Here is a 16,342-nt window from a genome sequence, read left to right on the forward strand (position 1 = left end):
TGTGAGGTTACCATCTACATTGGGAAGAGTGAAGAGTTCCCCGACATCACTGAAGCCTAGAGTGTGACCGCAACCAGGTGTAGCTTCATCGACACCTACCAGGTTGTGGCCCGCAAAGCCTTGTGGCACCTCTGCCAGATCTATGAAGAGCCCATTGCCCGTACCCCCATGAGTTTTTTCCACCTTTGGACAAGAATCGACGGGCATGGAAGGCTCGCATGGAGGCTTTGCAAGGGCAGGATGCGCAAGAGGACAGTCCAACCATGGTGTACTTGACGACGTACCTGCTTGCTTTGGATGAGCAGTATGACCGGCAAGCCTTGGAGCTGAAGGCGTGCCTTCGGCGTGCCGAGGAAGCTGAGATCTTCAACATGATGCTCTAGGTGCAGCTTGCCGAAGCGCATGCCAGTGCTACAGCTACTAAGAGCCAGGAGGCTGCCATGGAGGAAGCTCTGAAGGAGGCTGAAGATCGGCATATCCATCAGCTATGGGTGGCCTATCTTTTCACCAGGGCCGAGCAGAGGATGTTGGCTGCTGAAGGGCAGGATGCCCCGATCTTGGAAGGGATCCCTATCCACCCACCAGAGAGAAGAAGAACCGGTGATGCAGCACCACCAGCACCTCCACCCTCGGAAGTGTCAGAAGTCAAACCCTTGGTTCCTCTCACTCAGCCATTGCCACGAGAAGATGTAGATTAGTAGCCTTGGGATGTTGTACCTGTAGTAGTAGTGCTTTTCGTCACTGTCCTCCGGTATTGTATTCTTGCCGTTGTTGTTCGTCCATAGTTGTTGAGATCGTCCGCCAGTAGGGAAGGTGAATGCTGTGTCATGAATCAGAGCCTGAATGCTGTATGATGTACCCTATAAGACCATTTGGAATATGCATTTTGTTTATTTCGCTGTGTTTATTGTGTTCGTCTACTTTAGTTTCGCTAGCCGTGCTTAAATTTGTCAAGGGAGATATTTAGCAGGTTACAAGAGAAGTAGGCGTTCAGATATCAGCAAACCAGACATGATCGGATAATATTGGACACTATATTGACTAATTGTGGATGTCCCAACAGAACACTTGAGTCTCTTTAAATCAAATCCGCCGTTGGATTTGAAATTCCTTGTCCCTTGTTGTGAAGGGAACCTTTGCTGTTTGAATTTTCCCTTGCAATACTCCTCTTATTCTGTGGTCTATGACCACACTGCCTTCGTGGCGTATAAGTTGGTAGTAGTTGCCTGGTTAATAACTTATGGTGCCGCGATGACACCGAGGGCTCCTTGTAGAACAGCTGCCACATGGTGATGCTGCTCGGCATGCGCTGGTATCGAGGTTGTTGACCAAGTACCTTTACCAAGTTACACCGCCATATCATTTTTGACACAAAATATTCTCCTTAGAAATATTCGGGTGTTCAAAAGAGAAATCCACAACGGGTTGATGCAGAAGTGTTCTCTCTAGTAAACAAAAAGGAGATGGTTTTGGAGGAAGAAAGTATGACGTGGTCTCAGTCTACACGAAAGATAGATGTGGTCGAGTAAAGGAAAGAGAAAGAAGAGTAGTAAAGGAAAGTTAGCAGTGGATAGTCGGGAGTAATTGTAAAGCCTGAGTGGATGTCATGTCCCAAGCCCTATTTTAGTTGACCGCGCTACGCATGCTAGGTCATTTCGCTATGTGCCCTACGAACGCTGTCTGTATCGGGTCCTTAGCTCCCCATTTTTGCATGGCCACGGCATCGTGCCGCACTCGCCATCCTTGTACACTGTGCGTTTTTTTCTTTTCCTGGCGTCCGGTCGGCTCTCTACCCCACACCGTCATTCATCGTACCAGACCCCCCCATTTCCCTTCCCTTCTTTCTTCTTTTTGGGGACACGTTCGCCCGCACGCCTTCCTCATCGAGCGCACCCTCCTATCTCCTCTCTTTTATTTCCCATCCGCTCGCTTATGCAAGGAGCGCACCATGGCCATGTTTATCCCCACCACATGAATTGTCTGTGTATCCCATCCTCGCCTCATCCGCCTCCGGTGTGTTGCTTTCCATCTCCATTCGCCACTATAAGTAACCCTTGGTCCTTGCTCTTCTTCTTCACCCCCATTTCTCTCACATTCACAGTAGAGCTACAAAATCTAGTTGTCGTTGTGAAGTTAGGTTCGTCAGTCTGAGGGTGTGGTGTGATATGAGAAGGAGGGATCCAGTTCATCGAAGAAGTTCAAGTTCCCTTTTGATAGTCAATCTTAGGGTTCACGATGTTTTACTTCTCAGTCGACTGTTTCTGGATCTGTTGGACCTACACCATGTTTTGGATACTCATTATCTTGTTGTTTCTCCATTGTCCTCGTCTATCTCGACTTCTGGAGTAGTTCTCGGTTATACCAAGTTGCTCTTAACCATGTATCCCTAGATCCCTGTGTGGTTTAGTATTCAAAGCCATGTAATCTTTCGTGTAATCCCCAATCTATGAAATGTAATCACGTTTCCCCTCTTTTGGTTCTTGCTTCGAATCTTGGGACGAGATTCTTTTTAAGGGGGGTTGATTGTAACACCCAGTGTTACGATCTTGTTTAGCACCACATTTTAGACCTAAGTAAAAATTTCAAAAACAGGTTTATCGGGTTTTCAATTTAAAAACGTACTTGATGCAATGAACGAATCCTGTGCGACCTAGCTTTGTGGACTCGAATCAACATCCAGGGTAAATTTCAGTGCGCAAGAATGTTTAGAAATATCGAACGATAATCCTGACAAATAAATAGTGAACGGTTTGTTCTATTAGCTTAAGCGGGAAAAGCAACTTTTATAAATAAAATAAAATCCATTAATAAATAGAACGATCCATATATATATATATACATACATACATATATACTCTTGCTTTCATGTTTGCACGCAAAGCCACGCAGAGTTGTCGTCACGTTGCGTTGGACGGTGGCCGGCCAAACCATTGTACTGGCCCATCCTTAATTTCGTGCACGTGTGAAGGATGAATGAGAGTACAAGTCGGTGCCTAACTCGTCACTGTGCGGTAGTACGATGTTGGAGAGGCAATACAAGTTTTGTCATCATCGGCCGTTTTAAGTTCCGAACGCGGTCGCCTCTACAAAGTAGCCTAGCAGCACTCCACCATTTTTCCAGTTAGCCATACTCCCATCGCGCTATTCGACATCGAGCTAGTAGCAGCGCCAACGAACTCCACCGCACCGCGTCCGAGCAAGAAAGCAGAGCAGCCGGAGGTGCGTACTGTTGTTGTTAGCTTGTTGACATCGGCATGATGTCATCCCTGCATCACACCCATTTTAGAGCCGCTTTCGTGTAGGAAAATTAATCAGTCAATACATTTGAAATACGTCGTGGGCCGGCCGGTTCGCTGCCTCGCTCGGCCTGCTGCTGCTGCTATGCTGCGCTCGGGCCATTGCTGCGCTGCCGCCGCTGGCCTGCTTCCACGCCGCTGGGCCGCGCTCGCTGCTGGGCCACGCCGCCCTCACTGCTGCCAGCGCTCGCGCTGCTCCTGCGCACCTGCCGCACTGCTAGGCCGCTGCGCGCGCACTTGTCCACGCCAGCCTGCCGTGCGCTGGGCTGCGCTGCTCGTGCTTGCGCCTGCGCTGCCGCCGCTGGCCTACTCACGAGCTGGGCCACGCCGCACTCGCCGGCTTGCGCCGTGCTGGGCCGGCCGATTGGTCGCCCGCCTAGGCTGCTTTGGCCGCGTGGGCTGGCTGTTGGGCCGCCAGCGCTGTGATCTGCGTTTGGGCCACGGCGTCCGCTGGGCCCCCGCACGCCCAGTCGCCTAGGCCATCGCCTGCCCGCCGCTGGGCCTGGCCGAACGGGCCACTGGGCCGGCTGATGTCTGTTGGCCCTTTAGTTCTAAGCGATTGCTAATTTAGTCTCAGGAATAAAAATTATAAAATCAGTATAGAATAGTCTAGGGATCCAAAAATAGTGAAACCAGTTTTGTTGAGTTCCTAAAATCATGGGCTACCTGTTAGTAGATTTTGTTCACGTAGTTGGATAATATTATTGGGAGCTATATAATTAAATTAATATAGTAAAATATAAACTTATAGGAATTGCTGGGATAAATGGATAATAGTATTGGGTCTGAAATCTTTATAGTAGGTTTCTAGCAATATTAGCTGCTCACTTTAATTTTTGTAGCTCCGTAATGATTAGTTTGCTAAATAGATAATAAAGTCCTTTTGTGAATAAAGATTAAATTAATAAAATAGGATAAAGAAGTAACTCAGGTTTGTATAACTAAAACAATTATTGGGAAATAACGTCTTATTCGCCAACAGGGATACATAGATAAGTATGATCATCGTTAGAACTAGCTCGTTAACTCGAGAGGCATACGTCGTACTTTACGAGTCACGATTGCAGTTGATTAATTACATTTTTGCATTTGCATCGCATTGCATCTCATATAGGTACGATGATGGATCGACGGATCAATTGAAGGATGATTGGGAATCCGAAGATGGTGTGATGGTATTCTCTCTAGGAGATGATGCAATGGGCTTGTTATTTAGTTGATGGTGGATGATTTGAAGATGCAGATACTAACTTTTTATATATATCTTACCCAGACAAGCTCCGATGCATAACCCCTACTTTCTACAGTTTAAATTATATTTGTGCATTAAGTTTTAAGGAGTTGAATGAAACCCACTTGCATAAATATATCTTTATCCTATGAGTCTTACTAGTATGACAGGATCATGTAGATTGCTATGCTATAGGACTCCGGTAGAAGTCTAGTGATTGCCTGTCACTCGCGAGATATAGGAACTATGTTACTATATGATTATCACTTGGAATATATAAAATAGTGGAAAGGAAATATGGTGGCCGGACATGGATACGGTTTGGGTATTGGTGGGTGTAAGAGGTTGTGTCGCCATGGATACGGGGCATGACTTGGTTACACTGCTTTCCCTGTCTAGTCGATTAAGGACCAATCATTGCATAAGACTCTAGGTAGGTCACAGACTTATTATCCCGAGCACATACTTGTATATGGGCGCTTGGAAGACTTGTTGCTCTCTTGTCGCGGATCCGGCTCTTTCTGGACCGACTGATGGGAGGCAGGGTGGTGGAGGTCCTTGCACCGCACTGAGTCTGGGACTCAGGAGTGGGGGCTTGGAGTCCAAGTTTGGACGGGGACCTGAACACCCGAGACAGGAGAGTGATGGGTTGGTCCTGCTTGTGCCCGGGGTACAAGCGGGGCGTGTGTTTTCGGGGTACCCAGCTGGGGGCATTGATTCATGAATCGCCGGGCGATCTGGTATGGCTTGTCTGCGGTTTAGCATCGTAGTAAGAACTGAAAGATAAAAGATGGAAGATGGACAAAGGAAATCTGATTGCTTACCACCTACTTGAAAAGTAGCACATGTGCTTACATAGAATGGTTAGTTAATGAACTAATGCGGCTATTAATAAAAATCAAATATAAGGACGGACACTTAGTAATGCTTCCTGCAAATGCAACCCACAAGCCAGATGGCCTTGCATATCCTTGGAGTCCTTTCTTTTCTCATGTCGGGTTAGTCTTGCTGAGTACAACTGAGTACTCAGGGTTTTATTCCCCCTATTGAAGGTGACAGGTGGAGGCTAAAAGCTGACCTTTGTGTGTGGATTCCTCCTGGTGGGCTCAGAGAGGATTTCCTTTATGCTACGATCGTAGTTTTTATTTATAACTCTCACCAAATGTTTTATAAAGGAAAGTTTCATAATTTGTTGTCGTAGTTTATATGTCAATACTTCATCATGTCATGAATAGATATTTAGTTCCACTATAACTCTGTTCACATGTTTCTATTCCGTTGTTCAATTAGATTGTTTATAATTCTGATAGTATGATTTTATTCCGCTGTTATATTAATAAATATTATACTCTGATGTTGTATTAAAAGTGATGTAAGAAATGGTTACGAATGATGTAAGCTTTATTCTCTCATTTGTGATCCTGGTGGCAAAAATGTGGATTTTTGGGTTCTCTCCTAGGGTGTGCCCGACGGAACCGAGTAATTTAGTGTTCTTTCTCGAGTGCTTAGTGTCTAATGGAAGACAAGCACTCCTGTGAGGCATTGAATTAGGCGGTTCTGCCACAGCTTTGAGCCCTTATCTGTTTGCCTTAGTGATGGATGAGGTCACAAGGGACATACAAGGGGACATCCCTTGGTGTATGCTTTTCACGGACGATGTAGTGCTAGTTGATGAAAGTCGGACAGGAGTGAATCAGAAACTAGAGTTATGACGGGAGACTTTGGAGTCCAAAGGTTTTAGACTCAATAGAACTAAAACTGAGTATATGTGATGTGACTTCGGCACTACTACTCGAGAGGAGGAAGATATTAGTTTGGAAGGTCAAGTAGTGCCTAGGAAGGATACCTTTCGATATTTAGGATCAATGCTATAGAGAGATGGGGATATTGATGAAGATGTTAGCCATAGAATCAAAGCAGGGTGGATGAAGTGGCACCAAGCATCTGGTGTCCTATGTGACAAAAGGGTACCACAGAAGCCAAAAGGCAAGTTTTATAGGACAACGATTAGACCTGCTATGTTGTATGGTGTAGAATTTTGGCCTATGAAAAGATGATATGTTCAATAGATAAGTGTCGCGGAAATGCGTAAGTTGCGTTGGATTTGCAATCATACAAGAAGGGATCGAGTTCGGAACGATGATATACATGATAGATTAGGGGTAGCACCAATTGAAGAAAAGCTTGTCCAACATCGATTGAGATGGTTTGGACATGTCCAACGGAGACCTCCAGAGGCACCGGTGCATAGTGGAATCCTAAGCCAGGATAGTAACGTGAAGAGAGGCAGAGGAAGACCGAAGTTGACTTGGGTAGAGGCAATAAAAGGAGACTTGAAAGGATGGAATATTCTCAAAGACTTAGCCTTAGATAGGAGTGCTTGGAAAATAGCTATCCACGAGCCTGAACCTTGGGTTTCAACTCTAGCCTACCCCAACTTGTTTGGGACTTAAAGGCTTTGTTGTTGTTGTTGTATATATAAAATATGTGTTAGTACTTGCATACGTATTCTTAATCTATTAACTATATATACAAGTAGTTAATTATTGCTACGAACATGAAGAAAGACGTCAAAGATCATCGACCGATCAAGAGCAATCAGATATTATAGCAGATTCTTAATTAGGATATTAGACCTACTAGAGAAGGGGAACAAATTATCGATCTACAAGAGCTAGAGTGCAGACAAACAACAGATCGAATGCATTCAAAGCAAGAGATAGAGTTGTAACCAGGGGTACCTAAATAAGATCGATCGATCGACGTCGCGGGCGACCCACAACCTATGGCCGGTTGGAGACCTAGCCAGCTAGCTCCACGTGTGCGCTGCCGTGCGCCCCGTGCGCCTGAAAGCTCTAGTTTGGTTTTGGTGAATTGATGAAACCCTAGGTGCTAACCTTTGGCTCTAAAGAGTATATGAGATAGGTTAGTACCAATCCAAGTGGTGGAGCAACTGAAGTCCAAGGTGATGGTGTTGGACATGTGATGATGATCAAGCTTTGGACTTGGAAAAGAAGAAAGAGAAAAACAAAATGGGCTCAAGGGAAAGGTGATATCCATATGGTCATTTTGTTTTGGTGATCAAGACACTTAATGAGTGTGATCACATTTAGGATAGATAGACGTACTATTAAGGGGGGTGAAACTTGTCGTGAAATATGGTTATCAAAGTGCCACTAGATGTTCTAACTCATTGCATATGCATTCAGATTCTAGTGAGTGCTAACACCCTTAAAAATGCTTGTGAAAATATGCTAACACACGTGCACAAGGCGATACACTTGGTGGTTGGCACATTTGTGCAAGGGTGGAGAAGTTAGAGATCAAAAGGAGGAGTTTTTGATCGACCGGACTCTGGCCACGTAGTGACCGGACGCTGGTCTTGTGAGTTCGGTCATCAAGGTAGAGAAGGGCGCGGCGTCGTTCTATGACCAAATGCTGGCACGAGGAGAGGACCGGACGCGCAGGCCCTGCGTCCAGTCAGAGGTGACATACGCTGATGTAAGCATATTGTGCGAGGACAGAAGGGACCAGACTCTGCCTACGTCTGGTCATGGTGGAGCGGACGCGTTCGGTTGCGTTTTTGTGGCTCGAGAACCTTACTGGAACTGATCTGACGCTGGTCGGGGTGTGTTAGGTGTTCGAGCGGCATGTCCAGTCTTGTGCTTCAGGGGCACGGGGCGCGTGCCTAACCTGACACGACAGCGGCACATCCTATCATCGTGGGAGTGCGTCTGGTCGCCACTTAAGTGATGCGCGAGCGGCAAAGAGCCATTGGGATCGCGTGGCTGACATTCAAGCAGGGGACGCGTGGCAAAAATCCAACGACCGGACGCTAGTGAGCGTGCATCCGGTCAGATCGACCGGTGCTTCTGGTCGCCCCTAAATCTGCCCAGTCTGGGCGCCAACGCCTCTATTCGTTGGGGCTCCCTATTTAAGGTATGTGGCTGGCTCTTGCTCACTCTCTTGGCCATTTTTATTGAGAATGCACCCTAGTGAGCCTAGCCATTCCTCTCTCACTCATCTTACTTGATTGATTCATCATTTGGTGAGATTGGAGAGCATCCAAGTGCATTTCTTCGAGTGATTGCATCTAGAGACAGTTGGTAATCGTATTTTGCTGTGGATTTCGCTTGTTACTCTTGGTGGTTGCCGCCACCTAGACGGCTTGGTGCAGCGATGATCGTCGAGCGGAGGAAGCTGATTGTCTCCGGCTCCGATCGTGGTGATTGTGAGGGGTTCTTTACCTTTCCCCAGCAGAGAGCCAAAATGTACTCTAGTGGATTGCTCGTAGCTTGTGGATCCCCATCTTGTGTTGGTTGTGCGGCACCCGATTACGGGTTAGGCATGTGATGCCTATTAGCGCGTGAACCTCCAAGTGGGTGAATCGCTACAACGAGGACGTAGCTTGCTGGCAAGCAAGTGAACCTCGGGGATAAATCATTGTGTCATCATTGTCTTCGGGATTCTCTTGTGATTGATTGTATATCTCTTGCCACGGTGGTATAACGCACTACCTCACTTGTGTATTTACATTCCTAGTATAGCTAATCTCTTTAGTGTAACTAGTTTTGAGAGCTAGCTTGTGTCTTGTCTAGTTTGGTTAGTGAGGCTCTTTAGTTTGTCTTTGAGAGCTCACTAACTTAGAAAGTAGTGACTTAGCCTCTTGTGTGAAATAGAGATCATAACAACTAGAATTGTGGATAGGAGGCTTGCATTTTGAGTAGGCCAGCGCAATACTTGCTTCGTCTCATAATTGTCTAACCACTTGGCTTAAGTGTTGTTGTAGAAATTTTTAATAATCTATTCACCCCCTCTAGCCATTAGGACCTTTCAGCGCCGCGCGCCGCCGCCAGCCCCGTGTGTGCGCCCCCCGCGCGCAATATATCTAGGCTATAGTTGCTAGCTAGCTAGGTCGATAGGGAATCAAAATAGCTAGAGCTCATCGACCCCGATCCAGTGAGCAGTAGTACACCCAATTAACCGCGCGAGAGATCGCGAGTCGGTTTCTTTTTTAGGGATGATATCGTCTAGCACAAGAGAGCCGTCTTTGATATGACACTGACGGCTGATATCCCACACCGTGACCGATGTTTTTCAGGAAAAAGATGGGCTACAACCGAAACCATCTCTGACTTACTAGTCATCTCTGATATGCATTTTAGAGCAGACGGGTAATGAAAAGAATGCGTCTCAGAATCATAAACCATCTCTGATCTAATTTATCGAATAGACGGGCCTCGACAACACATGTCGCTAATACCTTAGAGACGGCTTACGTGAAGACGTGTCTCCAATATTGTGTTATCACAGTTGGGTATTCGGATGTGCGGCTGCGGACTAATATTTCAGAGACGGCTCTTTAGTATTTTTTTTTATGACGGTTGCAGACCAGCGTCTCTAGTGGACGTGTGTCTTTGTTGTTTTCTGGCGTAGTGTTGTTCGGTGACGCCAGCATGGTCGTCAGTCAATCACATAGCAGCCACGCCTTGTTCATCCTAAGAAAAGTAACCATCCCCTTTAATTTGGATTCGTTTTCGAAAAGTAGTGCTGCAATGTTCTTTCTTAATTTGACCACGATGCTCCCCTGTCCTTTTCGGGGTACAGCTCTGACCAACTATATGCGTCATGCGTGACGCCTATATAGACGATTAGACGCCCGTACTGTGAGGCTAGTCTTGCAGAGACTCGGAGCAAGATAGGACTAGCTAGTTAGTATTAGTACTACAAGCCAAGAGCCAGTAGAGCAGTAGACGAAAATATCGAGAGAAGAAAACAATGGCGGGCAAGGAGGATCTTAAGCTCCTCGGCCTGCCGCTGAGCCCATTCGTGGTCAGCGTGCGCATGGCGCTGAACATGAAAGGAGTGAGTTACGAGTACGTCGACGAGGACCTAAACAACAAGAGTGAGCTCCTGCTCAAGTCCAACCCGGTGCACAAGAAGGTGCCCGTGCTCATCCACAACGGCAAGCCCATCTGCGAGTCACTCGTCATCCTGCAGTATGTCGACGAGCTGTTCGCCGGCCGGTCAATCCTCCCAACCGACCCCTACGAGCGCGCCACCGCTCGCTTCTGGGCAGCCTTCGCCGGCGACAAGGTATAAGCATGCATGCACTCACGCACGCGCGTTTAATTACTTCTCTGTTCTCTAGCTACAATCGTACGTGAAAACACCGTGCGTGCCTTTCTCGCAGCTGTTCCCGGCGTGGTACGGCGTGGTGACGGCCCAGGCGGAGGAGGAGAGGGCGGAGAAGGTGAAGGAGACGCTTGCCGCGATCGAGCACATGGAAGTGGCCTTTACCAAGTGCTCCGGCGGCAACGCCTTCTTCGGCGGCGACTCCATTGGCTACGTCGACGTCGTGCTCGGCTCCTTCTTGTTCTGGTTCGAGGCGGTGCGCAGGGTTGACGGCCTGGAGATCATTAACGCGAGCAAGACTCCGCTCTTGGCTGCGTGGGCGGAGAGGTTTGGAGGGAGTGTAGAAGCAAAGGAGGCGGTGCCGGTAACCAAGGCGGACTTGGCGGTACAGTATATCAGTAAGTTTCGTGCCCCTGCCGCCGCCGCTGCGAAGTTAGCGAGTTCAGAATGAGTTCAGGCTGTAATGTTCAAAGGTGCTAGCTATGATCCAAATTCCAACCGAATAATGTTCAAAGCTTAGATATTGATAATATGCTTGGGTGGACTTTGTCATCTGATTATGTGGTTCCAGTCGTCTGCTCTGCAATAAATATGATTATTTTTGGTGTGAACTTCCTCAGAGCTCTGAAATAACTGCATATCTTCTTTTTCGAGAAATGATTTTTTAATGCTGGTTTCGATGAAGTAGAGAAACGAATGTTCTTACAATATTTCTTATCGTATCACTGGCACAGAACACATTATTTTCAGAGGTAATTAAAACTCAATATCAGGGGCCCGCCTCTACTTCGTGGTCACTTTTTTTTTTTTGAGCAGACTTCGTGGTCACTGTTAATCGCAAACAAAAGAGATGGCAGTTCATGCCCACCTATGTAAATCCAGGCAGAAAAACAAAAAAAAGCCCGTCGACAGTGAGCCCATCGCGAGCCTGGTGAGCACAGCAAGCCTGTCAGGAGGCCCACTGATGTCGAACCCACCAAAGTTCTTCCTGCTGGAGACAACCTCGGACACCAGCCTCACACTTCATATTCGTCAAACCCGCCATGTAGATCTCATCAGCGACTTTAATACTACTCGAATTGAATCCACTACAGGGAGCAAATCGAATTGAACGAGAGAGTGGGAGGATAGACTCATCGGAAACAAGGCCGGTAGGGATGAGGTGGGTGTGGGTGATGTCAATGAGGGCGAGCAAGACAGCACTCCAAGTAGGCTCTAGTGGTGGGAGAGCACCCAAATCCATTACATCTGAGTGCGGAGGAGGGACGGATCCAAAGCCATCGCCACCTGATCTCGTTGAGAGGAGGAAGGGGATATTTTCATCCATGCTAGATCTCATCGTGGTGGATGGGGATCTCACCATGTCTAGAGGATTGGAGAGGAGGTGGGCACCGTCAACGTCGAAGAGGATGTAGAGGTTGTCGTCGGTAGAGACGGATATCCGTTGCCACTCCATTAGCCCCGCAGAGGCCGCCACTAGGCCCTCGACCACAATGCCGCTGTCAGGCCCTCGATCGTGCTGCCGTCGCCAAGCCCTTGCCCGGCATGCCGCCTCTGCTGCGATGCTAGAGATGAGAGAGTCGAGGAGAAAGAGGAGCGAGAGGGCGAGACAGATGGTTAAGAAAAAAATGAGTGTCCCACATTTATATGAACCATAGTGATGAGCTAGTGGGCTTCGACTTTTAGAGGCAAACCTGTTTAGTTTTGTAGAGATGGTTCCAAAATAAAGCAACTGCCTCTGAAGTTATCTAGGTATTTTAGGAGACATAGATGGTTTTGAAGTGCATCTATTGTAAATAAATGGGACTATCTCTTAAAATCATTTTTGTAGTGGTTCCAACCATGCACTTTTGTTGCTGTTTAGTGGCTTTAGGCCCTGTTTGGGACAACTTATCTCCACCACACTTCGAATTGAAGTTTGCTTTATCTCACCATTGATTTCTAAAATAATCACAGGGAGAAAAGACATCTTGTTTGGCACGTCCAATTCTAGGGAGAAGAACCACCATTGCACCCTCTTCCTCCTCCGCGCCGGACCAGAGTAGGGAGGCACGGCCGATGCCCCCCTCTACCTCCTCGTGTGCGACGATGAACCCTCGCCAGCTCACCCGGATCTGCGTAGAAGGGGCGAGGGTTGCCGTCTCCCAATTCGCCATGAGGAAGCAGAACAAAGGAAGGGGCACACCGAAAAGGAGGAGGAAGATGCCTCCCTACTTGGTCGCTAGTGAGGAGGCATGCGCACGACAACCCCTCAACCGGATCTCGGCTGGGAGGTGCTTCTCGCCCAGATCTTAACCAATGAGGAGGTAGGGGCGACGGTCGACCAAGAGGAGGCAGCGGAGGGTCCGACAACGCGACGTGACAAGGATGGAGGGAGCTGGGCAAGGGAGCACGGCCGCCAGCAGACACGAGACCGGCACGGATGGCGAGGATGAAGGAAGGAGAGGCGGTCGGAGGCGGACATTAGGAGGGCGACGCAGGCAGAGGGAGAAGCTGCAGTGATTTTCCCCACTGCTCTCTCCCTGCAGCTTCTGCGTTCATGTGCAATTAGCGTTGTGGAGAGAATCACAGGGAGAGAGACCGGCATCAAACGTGGCATTTGGGGGACTCGGGCAGCATTTTTTTTAACCAGAATCCGGCTAGAATCTGTCCAAACAGGCCTTTATCCTAGGCATGTGAGGTAGGCCATCGAACTATAGATCGGCTCTAGAACATTTCATCATAAATGTATGTACCTGTCAAATCGACATCGCAGAGCTGACGAAAGAGAAAGTTTGCGGCATCTTTATTTACCACAAAAGCAATCGCTTGCTTTTCAATTGAAATGTCGGAAGACATGCATTTTTCATGCAGGCAGGTAGATGGCCCAAGGCCCAGCACCTATGGTAGTCCATGGCGAGCTCGCCTCATCTTGTTATACTCCAGCAGCCTCTGCACGTCAGGTATCACCTCCCTGACGCCGTCGAGCGCGGCGAACCGGTCCGCCCACGCCGCCAGGAGCGGCGTCTTGGCGGGGTCGATAACCCTCACGCCGCACATCCTCTGGGACGCGCGCAGCCACCCGAGGAAGCCGCCTAGCACGACGTCCACGAGGCCGGCAGCATCCCCGCCGAAGAACGCCTTGCCCCCGGAGCACTCCTCGAACGCCTGCTCAAACTTCTCCAGGACGGCCACGACCTGCCTCGCCGCCTCGAGTCTGTCTTCGCTCGTCCTGCCGATGTATACGGGTATCCAGGTGGTGAAGAGCTGCAATGCAAGCCGCGCACAGCTACCGGGGTTAGTCAATCAGTACCAAATCTGAGTTAAGTTGATTTGCAATTGCAATTTCAGGGCAAGTGGATGGAAGACACGGTACCTTGTCATCGACATAGGAGGCCCAGAAGCGAGCGACGGCGCGGCGGTACGGGTCGGCGGGGAGGAGGCGGGGGCCGCTGGTCGGGAAGGCCTCGTCGACATACTCCACGATGACCCGGGACTCGCAGACGGGCCTGCCGTCGTGGAGGAGCACAGGCACCTTCCTGTGCACGGGGTTGGAGGCGAGGAGGAGCTCGCTCTTGCTGTCGAGGTCGTCCTCGACGTAACTGTAGGAGAGGCCCTTGAGGTTGAGCGCGACGCGGGCCCTGATAACGAACGGGCTCGACCACACGCCGAGCAGCTTCAGCTCCTGGTCTTTGTCCGCGTCTCGTCCAGCCATTGGTTTTGCTGGTGAGTGACAGAGTATTCTGGTGTTCCTTTGAACTTTGGAGGAGTATTCCTTCCGTTCTGCGAACGTCAGAATTCGGTTCATTTATTATCGTGTGATCTGATTTGGAACGTCAGGAAGTCAGGATTGTGTCCATGTGACCATGTGCGTGGTTCAGACGTTCACTGTTCGTGTTCGTCATCCATGACGTGCACTCGTTTAGAAAAAAGGCAACAGGTACTGTAAACTTTTAGACTTTGAATAACAGCGAATTCTTACTATTTTTAGCTGAATTCTTTATTATACTAGATAAATGTCCCTGCGTTGTACGGGAGCACAGCTTTTCTCGTTGACACCTACAAACGGCGTAACAGCAATGGATTTGCAGAAAATAATAAAAATTGTATCGACACGGATACATGGAGCCGTTCTTCGTATCGGAACCGGATAGGCCATGGGCGCATAAGCTCTAAGTAGAGGATGATTCGTATTGGACGCCAACGCCTGAGCAAGGATCTCATAGACTTGATATCGTTGGGTGACCATGCGTTTATTTTTCTATTCCCATATTCTAGTGGAGATCGATGGCGTTTTCTTTCCTGTTTCCATATTCTGTTTCCGTATTTCACGGGACGGAGGAAACCAATAATACAAGATGGACCCGATCAAGTGTTAGACAGCCGCGCGCGGAAAGATGCCTTGGATGAAAGCCTTTCCTATTTTTTTTTGTGTGTATAAATGAGTACCAGATTGTTTAAATTAACCAGGTCGCATTAGATGTTAAATAGATCAACAAGTTGAACTCATGCCAAATCTACATATGTCCCTCTGTCTATATGTGTATATATAATATATGCATTTATACATATATTATTGGGAATATGTTAAAAGAAAAAAGGAGAAGGAAGACAAGTATACATATATTATACGGATTACAAATATGTGTTATTAAAGAACAAAAAAGGAAAAGAAAGATAAAAAAAACTCACGCACGCAAGCACGCCCGGGCAGCCCTGCGGGCTCCGACGATGGAATGAGCTTCTGTATTATTTTGGGTTATGTTTGTTTGCCTGGACGTGTCCGGCCTGCATGGACCAGCCCAGCCATGGTAGGCAGGGGCAGGCCCAACAGGTGCAACATGGCCTTGTTTGGTCATTCTTCTCAACTGGGCAAGGTTTCAGGCGGACTGTGTTTGTTTGCCTGGGTCGGGTGACAGTGGCTTCGGATGGTGTTTGTTGCCTGGACAGCTTGCCCATGCACCAGAGGCAACATAATTGCACACAATGAAGGCATAGAGCAAATAATCCAATAGCACATGTTTAGAACAGTTACACTGAGATTACAACTTCACAAAGCACAGTTTAGTAATGCTAAATTAACTAATAAAAGCAATAACCACTACTAACTGCTGTTGCACTTGTTCAGCTTCATCCACATGACACAAACCACAGCACAAAGGAAGATAATGCATACAGTTTTGTAACTCATAGAAGTGCTTGTTGCTGCAGTTTCTGTAGTAGCAGCAGATGTAGAAGGTTTGGAAGAAGGAATTGAGTTGATAGCTGAGTTGAAATCAGCAATTGCTTGCTCATATGAACTGTACTTGCGATGCACAGCTCCTTTGTATCCCAATACTTCCTCACTGCATTTAGTCCAGCTTGTGTACACACCTGGGTTCCTGCCTTTGAAAACAACATACCAGGCACACATTGGGTCTACAGTTAAAAGCATTATAGCCTCAGTGATTAGATTGAAGTATACACCATAGTAGGGCATTCCATTTGTATCACATCACAAGTTGCATAGTTAAATGCCTCAGTCGAAGAGACATCACAGGAAGTAGAGTAGAAATGCCTCAGCTCAAAGGGAAAAAAAAAGTTTCGTTGCATGAGGTTGCTAAACTGGTCCTCTATTTGGTTGACTTCAAATTGCAGACCTGAAAAGCAAGCTGCTGAAACACAATGTATAACATAATAGCAGAGAACAACAGATTTGCAA

At 47.8% G+C, this 16,342-nt stretch overlaps 2 protein-coding genes across 2 annotated transcripts; one reads left to right on the plus strand and one right to left on the minus strand.

Annotated features, from left to right (window-relative positions):
* The first annotated feature begins 10,233 nt into the window (after positions 1-10,233).
* LOC136536019 (probable glutathione S-transferase GSTU6) lies at positions 10,234-11,273 on the plus strand. Its single transcript, XM_066528452.1, has 2 exons — positions 10,234-10,623; positions 10,721-11,273. Exons 1-2 carry the CDS (start codon positions 10,306-10,308, stop codon positions 11,111-11,113), a joined length of 711 nt encoding a protein of 236 aa, XP_066384549.1. The 5' UTR covers positions 10,234-10,305; the 3' UTR covers positions 11,114-11,273.
* Positions 11,274-13,425: 2,152 nt separating this feature from the next.
* LOC136486937 (probable glutathione S-transferase GSTU6) lies at positions 13,426-14,601 on the minus strand. The gene is made up of 2 exons (XM_066484027.1): positions 14,018-14,601; positions 13,426-13,908 (listed from the first exon to the last, which is right to left on the minus strand). Exons 1-2 carry the CDS (start codon positions 14,447-14,449, stop codon positions 13,543-13,545), a joined length of 798 nt encoding a protein of 265 aa, XP_066340124.1. The 5' UTR covers positions 14,450-14,601; the 3' UTR covers positions 13,426-13,542.
* Positions 14,602-16,342: the final 1,741 nt, after the last annotated feature.

The sequence above is a fragment of the Miscanthus floridulus genome, chromosome 1, assembly GCF_019320115.1.
Source record: "Miscanthus floridulus cultivar M001 chromosome 1, ASM1932011v1, whole genome shotgun sequence".
In the NCBI taxonomy this organism is placed as follows: domain Eukaryota; kingdom Viridiplantae; phylum Streptophyta; class Magnoliopsida; order Poales; family Poaceae; genus Miscanthus; species Miscanthus floridulus.